The sequence below is a fragment of the Zingiber officinale genome, chromosome 6A (genome assembly GCF_018446385.1).
Source record: "Zingiber officinale cultivar Zhangliang chromosome 6A, Zo_v1.1, whole genome shotgun sequence".
Taxonomy (NCBI): domain Eukaryota; kingdom Viridiplantae; phylum Streptophyta; class Magnoliopsida; order Zingiberales; family Zingiberaceae; genus Zingiber; species Zingiber officinale.
Genome location: NC_055997.1, coordinates 109479556 through 109499883, shown reverse-complemented (window position 1 = coordinate 109499883; position 20328 = coordinate 109479556). Strand labels below are relative to the sequence as shown.

General features: G+C 38.3%; 2 protein-coding genes across 2 annotated transcripts; one reads left to right on the top strand and one right to left on the bottom strand.

Annotated features, from left to right (window-relative positions):
* The first annotated feature begins 1202 nt into the window (after positions 1-1202).
* On the top strand, positions 1203-2737 carry LOC121994300 (dof zinc finger protein 4-like). The gene is made up of 2 exons (XM_042548385.1): positions 1203-1459; positions 1596-2737. Exons 1-2 carry the CDS (start codon positions 1406-1408, stop codon positions 2508-2510), a joined length of 969 nt encoding a protein of 322 aa, XP_042404319.1. The 5' UTR covers positions 1203-1405; the 3' UTR covers positions 2511-2737.
* Positions 2738-4980: 2243 nt separating this feature from the next.
* On the bottom strand, positions 4981-9889 carry LOC121997386 (telomere repeat-binding protein 5-like). Its single transcript, XM_042551769.1, has 10 exons — positions 9641-9889; positions 8869-9014; positions 8050-8788; positions 7638-7775; positions 7434-7562; positions 7233-7312; positions 6510-6754; positions 5997-6320; positions 5848-5911; positions 4981-5644 (listed from the first exon to the last, which is right to left on the bottom strand). Exons 2-10 carry the CDS (start codon positions 8947-8949, stop codon positions 5465-5467), a joined length of 1980 nt encoding a protein of 659 aa, XP_042407703.1. The 5' UTR covers positions 8950-9014; positions 9641-9889; the 3' UTR covers positions 4981-5464.
* Between the last annotated feature and the right edge of the window lie 10439 nt (positions 9890-20328).

Genomic DNA, 20328 nt, shown 5'->3' with positions numbered 1-20328 from the left:
CTTTTGACTAATCCAAAAGAACCAATTTCTACTATATCTACTAGTTTTGACTAATCAAAGCTACTATGTAAAAGATTAAAATTATTATATAATCATTTTTTGAATCATTTGATCACTTTAAAAGTATATGATTAGACTTCAATGATCTAATAGACTACATTTATATATTTACATTCAAATTTTGAATAAAAATAATCATGTAATAATTTTAATCAAAATTAATATTTATTTTTGAGTTTTTATTCACTTTGAGAGTATATTTCAACATTAAATGTCTATATAATAGTGTTTAGCAAATATATGATTACGTTTAATAAAATTTTAAATTTACCTTCTTAAAAATTATATTTAATGTTTTTAATTTCAAAATTTATGATAGAATTCATATCACTTTATTATTTTTAAGTATATATTGCTATTTTTAAAATATATATATATAGCCGTAGTTATTTTGATTAAAATTGATATATGAGGTTCTTAATTACGTGCATCAAATAGATTTGAGAGTTAAAGGTTTATTTGGTTTAAAAGAATAAATTAGACGAAAAATATGAATTAGTGTTCTTTTTATGATAAAATAAAAACTACTACACCTTTTATAATTTTGTAAAAAAGGAAACCTTTTTATTTTTGCTCAAATAACTTCCACTCTCTTAATTAACTTGCTAATCCCTGTATATATTCTAATATTAAGATTTTTATATAACAATAGCAACATGTTAAATTCTTTCCGGTTTTTTAAAATGCAAATTGTTAATAATTTTTCACAAAACAAACACAAATATCGATCTTGCTTTTCTTTCACATAATTAAGGACTAATTCTACATAACTAATGAGGTCTAAAACACAACTCTTAAATCTAATTCACCAAGTAACTCCATATAAAAAATACAAAATTAATCATATGGAAAAGATTCAAGATAAATATAACACCAAAAAGCTTGCAATTTCATCTCTTCTTGTATGTGTGTGTATGCATATACTTGAAGACTTTTATTAGAAATAAAAATCTGATGAAGAATTCTTCCATAAGATTTTCTACATAGAATTGTTGATGGTTATCGATTAGCTAGCCATCGACGGTCAGAATCAAATCCCACAAGGATCAAACTATCGAAAAGAGACCCTACATACAATTAATCCTTCTATGATCTCAAGAAGCTTATAAACCAAGGCTTTGTATACTTCCTCTCCCACATCCACTCATATTGCATGCCTCCTTCCCCACTTCCTCACCAATTCAATCTCCTTAGCAAAGTAGCTCATCAAAAATAACTTTAAAGTTCTTCCTCTCCCATGCATCTTTAACTCCTCGATCCCTCTGCAAAACCCTTTAATTTGGATGTGATTTTTTCCCCTTCTTTTGCTAAAAGAGAAGAAGAAAGCTCTTAAAGAAACACCACCATGGCTTTCCCTTCCTTTCCCACTATCCATTTACATCCCCATAATCGCAAACAGGTGAGCCCTAACCATTTTATTTAATTCCCCTTTTTATTTTCTTTTTTCTCCTTAAAAGAAACATGATATACATGTTTGTGTACAAGAGAAATAATATCACTAGATTCTCTTCTTCTTCTTCTTGTATTTGATATAGCAACATCCTAATTACCGGGCAGCCGGCGGTGATGGCATCGGAGGGCCCTCTGGTCCGGCACCGAGAACTAAACCAGTTGGTTTGACAGCTGGCAGAAGCAGCCGGGAGGCGAAACTGGTCGGCCGGCCGCCTGAGCAAGAGGTCATTAAGTGTCCTAGGTGTGACTCCACCAACACCAAGTTTTGCTACTTCAACAACTACTCGCTCTCACAGCCGCGCCACTACTGCAAGGCCTGCCGTCGGTACTGGACCCGCGGAGGCGCCCTCCGCGAAGTCCCCGTCGGCGGTGGCCGACGGAAGAACAAGCGGCGGACGGAGAAGCCAGAGCTGCTGGAAGCTTCAGCTGGTGGTGGCACAGCTGGTACCTCCTCCTTCGAGCCTAACTATCCACTCGCTAGTTCGATCATCCATCAATACCGGAGTTCTGGTCCACCGCCGGCGATCAACATGCCGTCGCCGGCGAGCTGGATCGACCCGCTGCCGGACCGCAGTAGTACGATTAACATCGATCCCTACGCAACAAATCCAGCAAATTATTATGAGGTGAGTGCAACTGGAAGCCCTAATAATAACTTAGGGTTCGAGATCAACAACTACTTGAAACTCCGTCAACAATTCCCTTTCACTTTGGGTGAGGAGCTTCTGCTACCGCCGCCGCCGGAGGTGCTCCAACCGTTCGGTGAGCCAGTGAAGATTGATCGAGGCGTGAAGGCACGACAGCTCGGGAATAGAGTTATTATTCCTCGGCATGTTAGTAATTTGAGTCCCTTCGATCGAAGTAGTGCTGATGGGTTCATTGACTGGAGTGGCAGTGGAAATAGCAGCGCCGGCGGTGGTGGATGGCCGGCGGCGACTTCCGGCGGAGACTTCACGACCATGCGCTGCTTCAGCACTCCACCGACAGATAGAAATTAATTTGCTGCAGTACGTAGTAATCACTCAGCTGATAATAATTAGGTCAAGATAATTAACCTTCTTGATCTTAATTTGCAACGACTTAAACCAGCTTAATTAATTAATAGACTAGTCTAGCAAGAGTAGTCATGACTATAAGTTCATATATTGTGTGTGTAGGTTTGTTATATATATAATTTGTAATTTATGTAAAAAAAAAAATATATGCAAGGAATATGAATGTTACATGAGTATATATTTATGAGTGCATAAAATCATATCTTATAAATATTTGATAATTTATCAAAGAACAATTTTTTTAAAAAAAAGAACTATTTTTAGCTCATTACTAAAATCTTCAATTAGTTAGTTAGAAATGAGAATTAGTCAAAACTCATTTTCTAAACATCTATATAGTCATCTAAAACTTAGCTAGCTATTAGAAATAAATAAATTATATATTTAATTTTGTAATACGTTCTAATTCTATATCTTTTTCTAAAAGTTCATTTTCTAATTCAATATGTTTTACTAATTAAGAATTCTTTAAATCCTAGAATTTTTATATTGATCGGATGATTAATTATCTAAAAGCTCAAGCAATTATAAAATAAACAAACAATTCATAGGTTTATATCCGTAAATAGTTTCAATTCTTCATGGTTAATTTTCTAATTCGATATGTTACTTTTGCAATTTAATTAGGTATTACTGCTTGAATATGAAAGGTATATATCATTTTGTTGATCCTTGAAAACTTATGCATCCACTTAATCATTATCTTTATTTATTAGATGAACTTTACCCTTAATAAATTTATTAATTTTATTCAAGCTAAGATTATATATATATCCTTTGATATGCTACCCGTACACCTAGTGCATATTTTTTAAAGCTTAGAATTTAAGATTTAGTCCTTAGGATTTAGAGTATAGTATTAGTGTTTAGAAAATTATAATATAAATAGATAGATAGATAGATAGATAGATAGATAGATAGATATATTCGATTCACATATACCTAGCATGATGGGAATTAAATCACGTCGTCATGCCAATTTAGTTGGGATCAAGGTTTGAAGGTGCTACTTCACTGGTGTTAAAGACTAGTTAACTGATGGTTGAGAAACTCAATACCTTAAATGTTTGAAGGCTTGCAATTTAAGCCGTCTAATGGTGTGGATTTAATCATCGACTAATGGCTAAGTCGACTGATGAAGAAATAATTATATTGACTAATAAACAAAAACCCTAAGTTGGTTGACACTAGTATTTGTTTTTTAAAGTCTTATAGTACATTTTATTTTCACTTATTGTAATGCTTGAGTGTTAAACTCGAGGTTTTCCGCATCTAGAAAAATGTTTGAGGCTAGGCAGAAAATATCATAGGCATTGTTCATTAACTTTATTTTTTTTTCTCATTTTACTTTATGGTTATTTTTTTTAAAAAAAAACCTCACTTCCTTAGAATTGAAAATATTTGGACAAAATCTCATCTTTAAACTCTAAAATTCTAAATCCTAAAATATTTTTTTTAAAAAAAAAAATACTGAGTCAATTTACCAGATAAGGTGCCCATAGATAAGTGAGTAGAATAAAAGGATTATATACATAGAGAGAGTAGTGATATGGTGCACATCCATCCATCCATCTATGAGCAACCACTTAGCATTAGTGTTATTTTTTCTATTGCACTTTCTTTAGCTTAATACTATACTCTAAATTTTAAATCCTAAAAAATATTTTTTAAAAAAATACTAGATGCTCCAGAATGAATGTGCAACATATCAAAATACTCTCTCTATATATATAGTCCTAAGAAGCTGGCTTATGTAAAAGAAAAAAAAATAATGAATAATGCTTTGATTGGGTGTTTTTTTGTTAATTGATCATTAGTTGTTTAATCTGAGGGTTGTTTCACATGCAAATCCGTACATCTTCACCCTTTTGAAGAATATTAATTCACCAAAAGGCGGGGAGGGAGATAGATTCCATGCACTTTATGTTTTTTTGCAGGGCTTTGTTGCTGGTCTCGAGATATATTAATTTCCTTGCTGCTTGAATAATAATAATAATAATAATAATAATAATAATAATAATAATAATAATAAAAGATGTGCAGTAAACAGAGACAAAATGGATCCATATATATATATGTTCAGAACCTTTAAGCATAACTTCAAAAGCCAAAGTAGTCATAAAAAAATGAAAGGAAACTTTATTGTTTTCAAGACTCTCATGGAGGAATGATATCAAATGGTAGCTTTAGCTTTATGGGTTAGCAAAGGAAGAAGATAAGCCCTATGATCCCAATCATTGCATATGTTGCATGGCTTCATCTTCAAGGCTCTGTTCACTTATGAGAAGGAAATGATGAGCAAAGATAAACAACAGAAAAAAAAAAAAAAAGAGGGTTCTTCGTACTGTTTATTTGAAAAAGTGGAAAAGAAAAGAAAAGAAAAGAAAGAACACTAAAAGATGAGCAGCTACGAACTTCAGCTCATATTGAATTCCAAGAGTCACATATTACATGAAATGAATGTGCTATAAATGAATCATTGTTACATGAAATAAATGATACAAATTGAAGGAAAAAGGGATTTAGTAAACAATACAGCATTGAAAGAATGGTAAGTTGGACAACTAATTGAAGAGGTGTGCACGACTTAGCATTTCCTTCCCCGACACAACATTATACTCCATGGACAAGAATGAGTTAAAGGAATAAGAGCTTACTGTTTAATTAGTAAGTGACAGCGACCTCATTGCTTTCCCTCAATTATGATGTAGACGCCAGGAAGAAGATAAACCATTGTTTATCTTCTTATTCCTATGGAACCTCCCGATGCCATAGTGGTGAAAGAATGATGGTGTGTAAGTGTGTAACAAGTGAAAGGTTAAACAGATTCATCTATCGACGTTTTTTTTTCTTATCTACAAGAAAGAAATGGCTTCTATTCTCTTTGGTTGAGACTCTTAAGGGAGGAGCAATAGAGTCTCAGTTGCATGAAGGGATTTCACCTGCAGCTTGGATTGTTGCTGAGACCAGTAGGCGTGGGCTAAGAGAACCCTGTCTAAAAGGCCTTGAGGAACAGGTTCTCCTCTTCTTTGCTGAGGAGAAATCCTGGCTGTGTGTACCAATGTCTTCCATTTATCCTGCGTCAATCAAAGACTTCAATGAGATTTGCAAGAGACCAGCCTTTTCTTCCAGAGATTCAAGAACTATAATGTTTGCTCTGTTATTGCCATTGTTATATACTACTAGCAAAAACAACGTCAATGTATCTTAAATCTTGGAACTAAAGAACGTAAAGTATGATGCAAATATCTTCACTGGTGAAGGACGAGGTAACAATTACCTTTAGATCCACGTATGTCCGGTGCTTTTCGTTCTCGAAGGAACAAAGTTTGACATCTCTCCACCTGAACAAACAAACACTGAATAGCCATTAGGAATCCTGCATGTGGAAGCTGACTAAAGATCGTAGGTGTATCAAGCAAAACAAACCTTCCTGTCCCAAGCTTTTCCACTGCCTGAACCAGGGCTTCTACTTCGGCAACAGAGAATGGTCTCCGCACACGACGTTGAGCAACTTGACATGACTTGCTCTTGGGCTTGCTGCGGTGAGGAACCATGGCCAATGCTTCTGCATTTACAGGTGGTGGTGGTGCAGCTACCAGAACTAGTGAACTAGAAATCTGATTTTCAGGTGATGATGCATTTGTTGATGACAGAACTGAATCATGGTCATTCTCACGAAAGCTCTTTACACATTTTTGAGTGGCATCAGATCCCAACTGGTCTGTAGCAGAGGGTGCTGCAGGTGGGGATCTATCCAATGCACAAACAAATAGACAATGATGATCGTTAGTCGCAAAATGTGATACTCCGGTCAACCCATCACAAAATGAAAGCCGAGAATACAAACCTAGTTGATAAATGACAATGATGGCACAAACATCTGATACAAAAAATTCCCAAATACAAGAGCAAAGGTAATAAAATGCCTAGTCCACTTACCCATCCGGTGAACCAGTTGCACAGCCGAGACTTAGTAGATGAGGGTCTCTGGGGCATGTCAGTTTCTCCGGAACATGTTTAGTATTTGGCTCCAATGTAAAGCATAAACCATCCAATTTATCACTATGGGAAATCCCAACCTGGTGCAAGGTCTTACTGTCATCTGTAACCCTCTTTCCTTGAAGAAGAACACCGAGCTGCAACCCACCTCCTAGAATAGTATTTACAGCCTCAAGAACTGTCCTCTGCATAACAAATGCACAGTAGCACAGCCATAGGATTAGAAAACATGTTAAATGTGTAGCTCAACGAACTTAGGAACACACAAAATGAAAGACACCACACATCATCTTGAATGTATTGTATAAGAGATCAACAGAAGCACACAAGTGTCTATGTTGGTTTGAGATTGAAGAAAAAACAAGTGTCTATGCTGGTTTGAGATTGAAAGAAAATGGTTTCAAAAATTTAGATGGAAAGTCAGCTATGTTTCTAGAACCAATATTACCCAAGTATTGATGCCTTGGGAGTTGGGAGTATGCTAATAATCAATATTATCCATCATATAATTATTGATCCATCTAGTTTAAAAGGTGATTCAAGACCAGAGAATTTAAGCAAACTTTAAAGCTAAACTGTAAGCACAGTAAACTACATGATTAATCTGACAAATACACAATATAAAAAAAGAACGCCATCATTAAGTACAAAAGACCATATTACCTTTAAGGAGCCAACTGTAGTTGTTTCAGGGATCTCTACAACAAGTTCTGGCACCTCAAAAGACTTGATCCTAAGTTTAACTGATGTAATGGTAAAGAAGGTAACACAATCAAAACTTAATCATATTCGGTTAAGAATTAAAAATACACAGAAAATAAAACAGAAGCAACAAACACATGGTTTATACATTCAAGAAGTTACCATGGTAATCTGGAGAACTATTGCGCGATTTTATTACTTTTGTTGAAGACCACGCATCATTTGCTCCATGGTAGTTTGGAGAGCTATTGCATGATTTTATTGCTTTTGTTGAGGACCAGGTATCATTTGCTGTAAATACACAAAAGATGTAGATTTCATACTACTTATTTGATAAAGCACAATTATTTGAATCATTTGACACACCTTCACAAAAAATCCCTCCATCAGAAGTGGAAGCTGAATAGTACTCAAAGAATTTTCTTTTCACAAAGGAACACATCTGTGTTCTTTGACGTGTATAGTCCATTCTTTTTCCTGGTAAATCAGTCTTGCCTCCTACATCTGCAATAGGAAAAACAATTATGTATGCCGATTTGCATGGTATTTCAATTGTAGAAGCAGTTCTGTTGAAACAGTGTGCTTAATAATAAAACTATGTCTAGTTAATAGATTTGCTTGATAAGTCATGGTATAAAAGAAACAAAAACACTAAAGTAACGTAATTAGCTTTATTGCCATCCTACAGTACTGTGGGAACTACTTTCCTCAATATAGATGCAAATAGCTTCCTTATCCTATGGTTGTTACGTATGTGCTGAAGCCTAAGAAGCCTTACTTGTAATAACAGATGGAGTGCATTCAGATGAATTTTCTGAATCTTTATCTGGAGAGGGTCTCATATCATCTTCTTGCTTGGAAAAGCAGACCTTATGGTGAATTTTGTCCTTGCCAAAGGGAACTTCAGAACTGTTATCAGAGCTAACTAAAACAGCATTGTTCCCATTCAAATTAATTGAATTGATTGCACAACTCATGTGCAAATCTCTTTCCATTTTTTCTTCAGCTTGGAATGGTGTCCTGCTCCTGATTGCATTAAGCTCATGTGATTCTACGGTAGTAGAATCAAGCATCTTTGTGCCACATTTTTGTATAGCATCAAAACCATGCACAATTTTGCAATTCTCACCAACGAACTTGGACTCTTCACTAATAGCATCCTCACATAATATTTCAGACTTTGCAAAGAGAGCAGCAGGTCCTAGCGGTGTGGCTTGTAAGGCCTTTGAGTGATTGCTCAAGTCATTTGTCTTCTTCCTTTTATTAAAATTTTCAGGACAATGTTCATCTTCGTTACAACTTAGCTGATCATAAGCTTCGGATTTTAAGGACTTCTGTCTACCAATTCTCTCTAGCTCAACAGTCATATCTACACCAACAGGGGAAGATGCACGGTCATTGAAACAAGGTCTCGGTAAGTTTTCCCTTTCTGACAACAATTTGCTTGCTAGATTGGCAAGCAAATCAATTGCACTCATCTGGTGATTACCAGCCTTCTTTCTCGCGGAGCGCTTTCCCTGTTGATAAACTTGCAAAAGTCAGATCAATCATACCGATTCAAAGTAACAATTAAGAGAAATTGGAACTACAAACACACCCTGGCTGATCTGGGACAATGTGGGACCACTGGGGCCTGATAACCACTGGATCTACAATCCATCCTGCTCTGAAATACCATACTCCAAAGATTCAGCACAATTCCAGACAGCAATTTCAAAAGAGAAGCACCATTGTTTCCTCAGTCTGTCACCAGATGAAAAGCAAACAGAGCAATCTCAGGCAAGACGTACTCACGCTTTAAGAAATGTATCTAGATCAACTCAGGATATTTCAGGAAACAAAATAAGATTGGGATTTAATGATCCAAGGCCCACTATCGTTGAAATGGTTGATGACTGCACGTAAACTAAAAGGAAAGAAGAAGCTAATGATTCCAAATTTCGGTGACAACAAAACGATGAGAAGATCGAAACGATTATCACAGACAAACGGAACCACGATAAAGAAGAAATTCAGGTTTCAGATCCAAAACCACAAGAAACAGACGAAATATAAAACACAAGTTGAAGCTTTTCCTTCTCTTGGGACAAACTGCGTGAATAATTGGAAAGCCACTGAATTCTACCGAAATACCAAATCATACAGAAATCCAGATTGTTCCCCCATCAAAGCGAACCAAGAGAGCAGAACGGGAAGAGAAAAATAAAATAAAATAGGGGACGAACTCAGTTCATGATGGAAGGCGTAAAACCTTGCACAGTTCAACATTTTTGCTCGGATCAAAAGAGATGGAGAGAAGAATCAGAACTCCATAAAACCATCAGAAAAACCACAGTGCACAAAATGGCGCAGGAACGGATCCAATTCACCTCTCGGAAGACGATGCGGTTGGCTTTCAGCTTAAGGATCACGAGCTCCGATAAGATCGCCGAGAAAATATAGCGATTCCACTAAATTTTGTCCCAAATCAAGCAGAGGCGAGATCGGAGGATTAGCGAGAGGTCCAACTGCGATTTGGACTCCAAATTCGCTGCATCAACCCCTCAATTCCTTCCAAGAAACGCTCAAATTCATTCTCTCTCTTCGATTGCTAAAAACCCCTGTAAACCATCCCATTTTGGGTTAATCCATTAAACATGTCCACCGGCTCATCCCGTAGCCGATCACTGTACGGCCATCCAATTCCCATTCAGATGCCTCCGTTGCCCTCCACGTGTCGTCTACTGGAATTCGTCGGTCAATATAATCCGTAATGGTTTAACGATTTATTAGTCTTATCTGTGAACCAGAAAATGCGATTATGCGATCTGAGGAGGAGGCCATTTTTAATTTCTTTTGATTTATTAATATTATTAATTCCCCCTTTTTGTGGTGGGGGATCAGGAGAATATGTTATCGTTTGATTTACATTTATATTCACATAGTTTTTATCTGAAACAATGGTGGGCCGTATTTAAAGAGCATGCCACGTGGGGGAGAGAACATCGCATGAGGAAGTAATAATAATAATAATAATTTAAAAAAAAACATGCCTAATTTAAATTTATAAAAACAATTTGATTCTTATAAAATAAATATAAAAAGTAGCTTAAATTAAAAATAGAAATAAAATGATAATTCTAAAAACTAGAGTTCATTTATGCAGAAATAATTAATAAAATTAACTGAATTTATAATGATAAAGATTTATTAAAAATATTAATAAATTAATAAATCTAATTTAGTCAAGTAACTGAGGTTTGTGACTGTAGTTAATTAGAGGATAACATATTTAAATAAAAATTAATGATATATATTTTTGAAAAAAAAAACATTCTTTCACCCTTAGAAATTTGGTGGAGTTATCTTGTAATTTATCCTTTTTCTCAGGTAATCTAAGTACGAAGTTAGGCTGCTTACTAGAAAATCCAAAAAAAACCTTACTAAAATCCTAGTGTTTGATTAAGAATTATCCTTGGGTTATCCATCCAAGGTTATCAACGAAAACTCTATTTAATTTAGGTAATCAATGATTCCCGTAATATTTCATGTCCGACACGTCAACAAAAGGAGCATGCTACCCAGAATCAGAAAATCTCGAAAAAAGGGTTTTTCTTGATTCCGCGTTAACGAAATTTTTTTATCCAAAATACCCCTGAATAAGAGAAAAATGTGATAAAAAAGGAAAATATAAAGAAAAAAATAAAAAAAATAAAATAAAAAACTTAAAAAAATAAAAAATGTAAAAAAACCATAAATTTTTTTAAAAAATAATTAAAAAATGGAAAGAAAAAAATAAAAAATAGAAAAAATGTAAAATAATTTAAAAAACGTAAAAAATAATAAAAAATCGTTAAAAATTTAAAAAATAGAAAAAACATTAAAAATAAAAAATAATTAATTAATTAAAAACATAAAAAATTTAAAAATTTAAAAATTTTAAAAATAAAAAAAAATAAAATAAAAATAAAAAAAATAAAGAAAAACTTCAAAAATAAAAAATAAAAAATAAAAAAAATGTAGAGTTTAAAAAAATAATAATATATATGATTGGTTTTGTGAGTAATATAATAAAATATTAAACTACGTTATTTATTAACATTTTCAAACAAACAAGTTTTTGTTATATTAGCTAGGTTAAATCAAATAGCATTTGATTATATTTTATTTCCCATAATCTTGATTATGCGGTTACTTGATAATCACATAACTATAATAACTTGAATCAAATGTACTTTAAAAATTATACATGATAACTTGAATTAAATACACCCATAAAATATCTACTTATTTGCAGAAGGCATCCTATGTTTTTGTAATTATCCTAAAAGTATTTCATACCAAAGAAAATAATTTAAATATTCTCCTACTTAAGTTTTTTCTTTTACATGGGTAATTCAAGTAAATTTGGAGATGATGGATCTAGTCCATCCAAATTTTATATTGATTATGAAAATAAATCAAAAAATACAAGTGACAGTGCATACATTATTTTAGTTGTTCAAATGTTGGAGATGAATTGTTTACACATATGGAAAATTCTAAGATGTACTTATCACTACAGCATAGTGGAAAAATTCTCTCTTTTTTTGTAATAATCTAAATATTAAGACCTTCTAACTAATTTTTAAGATGGACAATTCAATCCCACGGGTCAACCATTAAACAAATCAAAAAGTACAAGTGACTCCTGAGAGTTGAGAAAATCAGTGAGGTATTTTGTATTTATTAGAAATTGATCCCAATCTATTAACCATGATCCCAATCTATTAACCATAATACTCCTATATAAATCAACTATGTTAACTCATGGGACCATTGAGGCGCAACTTATGCTCCATCACAATAGTGAACCGAATTGAGATAAAAGTGCATAGTTGAAGGCATATAACTCTATCATAATAACAAACAAAAAGAGGGTTTTTTTATTATTTTTAGTTGACATTACGTATTTATTTATGTCGATTAATTTTGAGATGATTAATTCGATCTTAAATTTTTTTCATTATCTATCAGAGTAAAACAGAAAGTGTTCGCAACGGGCATTCTATCAGTCTAGTGTTCTTGGATTCGTCGTCTATTAAAAAAATTATCCTTTAATTCGTCAAAACTATGACTCGATCATTATTGTCCCATTGTAGTTGATCCTGTCCGAAAGTCGAAGAAATGGATGCTGGGGATGTAACACTCCTGCTGACCTCCGATAGACTTCGCTCCAACCTGCATGCAATACAAGCAGTGTCAGTGCCGAACCAGGGAAGAGGTCCCCGGTGATGGTCCTCCGAAGCTCAAGTCAGTCTTCGGTGAAGCAAGAAACAAGAAGAAAGAACTGTAGCGCAATAGTAGAAATCGCGTGTAAAGTCTACCTCCACCGATACTTGGAACCCCTTTATATAGAGTTCCAGAAGCGCGTGTGCATGTTTCCCAAGGCGAGCACGTATCTCAAAGCTTTCCCTGAAAAGATGTGTCAGTAAAGTGTCTCTGACACAGTACCTTAACGGGTCGAGCATATCTTTAAAGTGACAATGAAAGCTTTTGCCGTATGATCTTCTGTCTAACCATGTCGTCTGTCAACGACACTAGCTCCCAAAAGGATATCAAAAGATACCCTGCTATGTCCGTTGCTTGGCCGAGCGGAATGACTGTCCGGTCGAAATTCTACTATCCTCGCGTTGTCTGCTGTCACGCCGAGTGGGATAACCGCTCGGCTGAAAGTCCCTTATCCAAGTATCATCCGTGGCCGGGCCGAGCGGGATAGCCGCTTGACGGGAAGCCCACTGTCCACATGCTCTATTGCTGGGCCGAGCGTGATAGCCGCTCGGCGGGCATTTCATTGTCCGCGTGCTCGTCTGATGTCGAGTCTGCTGCTAGGCTGAGTGGAGGAGCCACTCGGCTCGGCTTCTGCGCGTCCTCTGAGCATCGGTTTGATTACTCCTTGTGTCGAAGACGATGGATCGGTGCTTAATACCCGGTCGGAGTATGCCTCACCCGACCGACCAACATCGTTCGCCCGTTGACCATCCTGACTTGACCTCCACCATGGCAGTAGGGTGGGGCCCCTCCTAATTACCGCATCACAAGTCTCCCCTTCAAGTCTAGTCAAAGGAAGTTGTAGTATGACTGACTGGACAAGTATGAGTCGATTTCCTCCCGATCGGCCTTCGACACTGTGTGGCCTCCGATCGGGATGTAGCGCTCTTCGTTGATCAGCCTATTAAAGCTTGTCACTCGGGCATAAGTGTGCTCCCTCGATCCGATCGGCTTGCCGAAGGTTTTCACTTGTAGAAATTTTCATTGGACTATCACGGGCGAGCGCGGGCTAGGATGACATCACCCAGATTCTTGGGAATCATGCAAATCCCCTCTCATTAAGGTTGAACATGTTCCCATGCTTGCATTAACTGTCGACTCGTGGTAGTGCGCCACGTGTTGCGCCAGCTGCCGCCGCATGCTTGACGTGATAGACGTGATGTGACGTTTGGCAGTTTGAATTTGATAGTGAGATCTTGGCATGGGTTTCCGCGACCTAGATCGGACGGCTCCGGTCGGCCGAGCCCGATCCTTATAAACCCATTACGTCACTTCCTCCGCACACTTCGCGTGTGAGTTCCCTAGCGTTCGAGTTCCTATTTCCTTCGATCTCCGACGATCTTCTGCGCTCCTTCTCCAGTGATCCTCCGCTCCTCTCCAACAACCTCTGCTTTCCCGATGACCCTTTTGCCCGTAAGCCTTCTCCTCCTTGTGTCTGCTTCTAATCTTTTTTCGGCATTTCTCTTCATTCTAGTGACCTTTTTCTCCCTGACGTCGAGAGCCACTCGACACTAGGTTACTTCCTTCTCCACCCCTTCTTTCCTATGTTGTGCCATTAATGTTCTTCCTATAGATATCTCTTCTTTTTGTTTTATTTTGTTTTGTTCGTTTGTTAAAAAAATGATCATTCACCCAATCGCAACTCCTATCTTCTTCAACCTTGTTATTCTGCTCTTGTACTCATAACCTTAGAATGAATGAATTTGAGTAGGCAAGTCTTTGTCACTGGTCTTGTAATCAATCACTCACAACTTGTCTTGATTAATTATTTACCATTGCTATTATTCTCAATTTTCCACTAGCTAACCAAGTGTCTCATCATCACCTCATTGTATCTCGTTCAATATCAATTATAAAGATTATGATGAAAAGAAACATAGTACCTCAATAATCAAGCTAGGGCTACAAAATAGTCATCATACTCTACCATTTAATAAGATCAATACTGATATATTTTGACCATCTGATTCAGTATCAATCTTAATTTTGATAATTATAATCCCAACTATTTGACAATTTTGGGATGAATTGTGTCATTTGTAATGTTCAACTCTAGAAAAATTCTGAATAGGTCTTTTATTTTTTTATTGTATATGTGATTTGATTATAAAAGTTGTATTTTATAATCTAATATGTTTGAGTGATTATTAGAATGACACAAAACAAAAGAACAATGCTCTTTGCTAACTACACTTGCTTTTTCACTCTCATATATAAACTTATATTTATGGTTTATTAGATAAAATACTAATTGTAGATTTCTCTCCATTTGATCGAAATACAAGAAATGAAAGCCTATTTCTCACTTTCTATTAACATAAGAGTTGGAATCTTAATTATAACAATCCATTTTTTAGGAAAAAAAATATAATAAATTAGCCTTATATATCAGGATAAAAATTCTCTTTCTTGGTAATTAGTTTCAGACAACCTCTATGTAAGATATAGGAGTTTAGTGTTGGAGGATCGGTGGCCGGCTTGAAGGGGGGTTGGATAGACGGCGCCCCCAAATCCTTGCTTCCTACACTATTGTTAGCTTGCGCAGCGAAATACAAATAAAAACAAACAAGCTAAACTAAATACAAGACAAAGAAAGGAAATGCAAACCAAACCGCTAACACGTTCGTTTAACGTGGTTCGGAGATGATGCTCCTACTCCACGGCTGTCCGTGAGGTGGACGATCCCGATCCTTCGGTGGATTAGCCCCCGGAAACTCCGGCTATCTCAAGTCGCTCCTTGTGGGTGGAGAAACCTCACCACAACACACCAAGACCTCTTGGATTCCACAAACACTTGAGCACTTGTAGACTACTAATTAGACTTTAACCAAGTCTAATTTCGTCAGCTTGGTCCGCCATCCCAAGCTCCTTCTTATAGAGCTTGGGAAATCAGTAAGCTGATTTGCCCGTTACCAGTTGATGGTCCATGCACCAATCGACTGGTGCCAGCTCAACAGCTCTCTCAACGGCTCTCTACCAGTCGACTGGTCCATAGAACCTCTCTGTGCTCACCACCATCAACTGGTCCCAGTACCAGTCGACTGGTACAACCCTAAACTTAGGGTTCCCATCCCGAGTACATTTCACTGCACTCGTACCCTCACGACTCACTTGACTCTTCTTTTACAGCCTTGACCTCTTGCCTTCAAGCTTACTTCCTTTGGCTCTCGTCCCTCGGATGCATCCAAGCCCGCGGATCGTCCCCAATGCCATCCTTCGCGTATGCCTCGAAGTCGCTTCCCTCGGCCCTTGTCCTTGCTGCCTTGTCCACGATCCCTCAGATGCATTCAAGCCCGCGGCTTGTCCTCAATGCCATCCTTCATCGGACCCGAAGCCGTCAACCTGAGTCAAATGTGTCACCTGCAGTCCTGCACAACTCAAGTACACATATCAAATAACGAGGGTAAACCTAACTTAAACCCTTTGCCCAAACACCAAAACACATGGTCCCGCGGACCATTGGGATTGCTCCAACAATCTCCCCCTTTTTGGTGTTTGGCAATACGTTTAAGTTAGGGAAAACATATAGCAAATAAACATGCTAAAAACAAATGGACTTACGATGCCAAGGCTACACACTTGGACTTACTCCGCCGAATGGACTTACATTGCCAAGGCTACACACTTGGCAACCGCCGAATGGACTTACGTTGCCAAGGCTACACACTTGGCAACCGCCGAATGGACTTACGTTGCCAAGGCTACACACTTGGCAACCGCCGAAACAATGCACCAAGCATTGGAACCTATCACAAGGCTCCCCCTACACCTAAGCTCCCCATTGAGCTAGGATTTTATCACAGGGCTTTTTAAGAACCTATCCCAAGGCTCCCCCTACGCAAAGGCACTAAAGGTTTTCCCAACTAAACCTTAATTCTCCCCCTTTGCCTAACATCCAAAAAGTTCTCCAACAATATCCCAATTGTTGAAAATTTCTCATCCAAACTGACCCTAAACTCATGTATTAATCCCCCTTGGATCCCATACATCTAAACAAGTTGAAATGGTCAAGATCAGCGCTGAAAAACACTTTCAGGCTGGTATCAGTCGACTGCCCTAAGTGCCAGTCGACTGCCCCCTTCGACAGAACCTTACAGAAACATTCTGTAGTCGAAATCTACTGTTACCAGTCGACTGGTATCTGCACCAGTCGACTGGTACCCTATTTCTGAAAAAATCAACCTTTTCAGGCCAACTTCAGAAATGCACCAGTAATTCCCTAGACCTCCAAAAATCTCCAAATTTTGTGGAGAGGTCTATTGTACCCTTGTCTACTTGGGAAAAATATATTAAAAAATATATCTATCACCAATCCCAAGATTGACACAAAATCCAAAACTAGCTAAATGGTTCAATTGAACCTTGACCTAAAGTCCTAGTTTTGACTTCCTCTTGATGTATTTGCCCATACCAACCCACAATGCATCCCTAGCATTGGTTTATATGACATCTATACATCCAAAACCAATTATCATGCTATATGACCCCAATGTCATATTTTCTTGCATGAAACACACACCAATTGTGCCAATTCCCTAGGTTTGAGACTCAAATCCATCTCCAAACCTTTTGGCACACTCCATGGCTCCTCTAGACTCCCAAGTAGTACCCACCTGAGATCCATTGGCCATGGGTCCCAAATTGACTCTTAGAGCTCCCCCTAGAGCTCTTTGCCTTAGTCACCTCCCTAGGTGACTTATCCACAATGGCTAGGCCACATCGGTCCACCCCCGGTGACACTTGGCCTACAAACGTAACTTTCTTAACCTTGGACACCTTGTCCTTGGTTAATTTCTTCTTACCATTAAATGGCTTTTCCTTGCCATTTATTGGCTTCTCCTTGCTATAGTCATATGCAACCCTAGCATAAGACTTCTCATTGGCGTTAGATGACTCTACCTTGCCCTTATCATGTGCCGCCCTAGCACATGGTCTCCTTTTGGCCTTGGAGGGATTAGATCGGTATCCCAAACCCGATCTATCATTGTTGGGTTTTTGGCTACCCAACACCATATTTAATCCCTTAGATCCAATAGTGAATCTCTTAAGGAATTTCTCTAAACCATCAAGCTTTGCCTTCAAAGCTTGATTCTCCCTTTCTAGGTTCCTAAACCTAGAGTCAACATGTCCACCTTGGACATTCCTAGACCTACCCTTTCTAGGCATATGTCTCCCCTTCTTGGGATTAATGCCTTAGTTCTCTATTACCTTCTTCTCCTTAGGTAATGAGAATCTAACTTGCCTAGGTCTATCATGCATAGGTCTCCTAGGGTTATGATCAACATTTACCCTATTCCTATCATGATATCTAAAACCAAAATTTTGCATGGGTAAATAATAAGAATTATTCCTAGCATGCATGGAGGAATTTAAATTTGACTTCAATTTTAAATTAGGGTTTACCTTACCCTTTACCTTTGGAGCTCCCCCTTGACATGAACCTCCATTCTTCCTCCACTTCTTTTCCCACATCTTCAAATGCGCCAACTTCTTGAGCTCTTTCTTCTTTGGGCATTTGGTGTGGTAGTGCCCTATTTCACCACAAGTGAAGCATCTAATGTGCTTCTTCTCCTTCTTCTTCTTGGCACCATCATTTCTACAACCCACATTAGTATTCAAATCAACTTGAATGAGTTTAGAATTTACCTTTTTCTTACCCATAGGACATCTACTCTTGTAGTGTCCCTTCTCATTACACCCGAAGCATACAATGTGATCTTTTGACTTTACTTCGGTGGAGGTACTTACTAAGTTGACTTCCAAGACTTCTTCTTCACTTGTCTTGGATTCTTCCTCACCCTTTGAGGATGTCTCCTCATCCACACTAATGGATGCCATTTCTTCATCCTTCTCCTCCTTCTCCTCGGAAGTTGAGTGCTCGTCACCTTCCGGTTGCTCCCACTCTACTTGAGCAACTAGACCCATCTCAATGGGTTCTTCTTCCTCTTGTGTAGGTTTAGGTTCTTCTTGTAGAACCATCTTCACCTTGCTCCACAACTCGTGGGCGTTCTTATATTTACCTACACCACTTATCACATTAGGAGGCAATAAATCAATTAAAATTGCTATTACCTTTGAGTTTGCCTCCGATCGTGAGGTTTGCTCCTCCGTCCAATGTCGTGTTCGGAGCTTCTTTCCTTTCTTGTCCTTTGGGACTTTGAATGGTTCATTTACCACCATCATGGTGTCCCAATCCGTGTTGAAGAAGATCTCCATCTTCTTCATCCAATAGGTGATGTCCCCAAGGCTTCCACCTTCAAATTTTGGAGGGACAATCAACCCGGCCATCTTATGCTTCCTTGGCGGTTAGTCCAACGGAGAGCGTCCTCGCTCTGATACCACTTGTTGGAGGATCGGTGGCCGGCTTGAAGGGGGGTTGGATAGACGGCGCCCCCAAATCCTTGCTTCCTACACTATTGTTAGCTTGCGCAGCGAAATACAAATAAAAACAAACAAGCTAAACTAAATACAAGACAAAGAAAGGAAATGCAAACCAAACCGCTAACACGTTCGTTTAACGTGGTTCGGAGATGATGCTCCTACTCCACGGCTGTCCGTGAGGTGGACGATCCCGATCCTTCGGTGGATTAGCCCCCGGAAACTCCGGCTATCTCAAGTCGCTCCTTGTGGGTGGAGAAACCTCACCACAACACACCAAGACCTCTTGGATTCCACAAACACTTGAGCACTTGTAGACTACTAATTAGACTTTAACCAAGTCTAATTTCGTCGCCTTGGCCGGCCATCCCAAGCTCCTTCTTATAGAGCTTGGGGAAATCAGCCTTGCTGATTTGCCCGTTACCAGTCGACTGGTCTATGCACCAGTCGACTGGTGCCAGCCCAACGGCACTCCAACGGCTATCTATCAGTCGACTGGTCCATGACCAGTCGACTGATGCCTCTGGTCCCAGTACCAGTCGACTGGTACAACCCTAAACTTAGGGTTTCCCATCCCGAGTACATTTCACTCGCACTCGGACCCTCACGACTCACTTGACTCTTCTTTGCAGCTTTGACCTCTTGCCTTCAAGCCTACTTCCTTTGGCTCTCGTCCCTCGGATGCATCCAAGCTCGCGGCTTGTCTCCAATGCCATCCTTCGCGTATGCCTCGAAGTCGCTTCCCTCGGCCCTTGTCCTTGCTGCCTTGTCCACGATCCCTCAGATGCATTCAAGCCCGCGGCTTGTCCTCAATGCCATCCTTCATCGGACCCGAAGCCGTCAACCTGAGTCAAATGTGTCACCTGCAGTCCTGCACAACTCAAGTACACATATCAAATAACGAGGGTAAACCTAACTTAAACCCTTTGCCCAAACACCAAAACACATGGTCCCGCGGACCATTGGGATTGCTCCAACATTTAGGTCACCTCTATTCTGTATAACTTGAAGCAACACTTAGCACTCTTGTCTTGCCATCCGAATGGACAACCCTCGTTGGATAAAAGCTTCATTACAAATCATTTTATGTTCACGACTGAATTGCCATGGAACTCATAGGAGAAGTTTCAAGAATATCTAAACCGCGAGGCTACGAGGCTTCAATTGCAAGATAGGGCCAAGATTGAAGCAAACAGAGCAAATGGAACCTTGTCATTCTGCTCAAATTCATTAATTAGAAAAGAGCTACTACTCCATACTCTTTCTATTAGCAGAGATGTTGAAGATAATGGTTTTTCCAATAGGAAGAAATCTCAACACCGCTCTCTTTCATGATCTTGAATGTCTACTGATCATATAGCACAAACGAGGATCAAACTTGTCTTCAAGC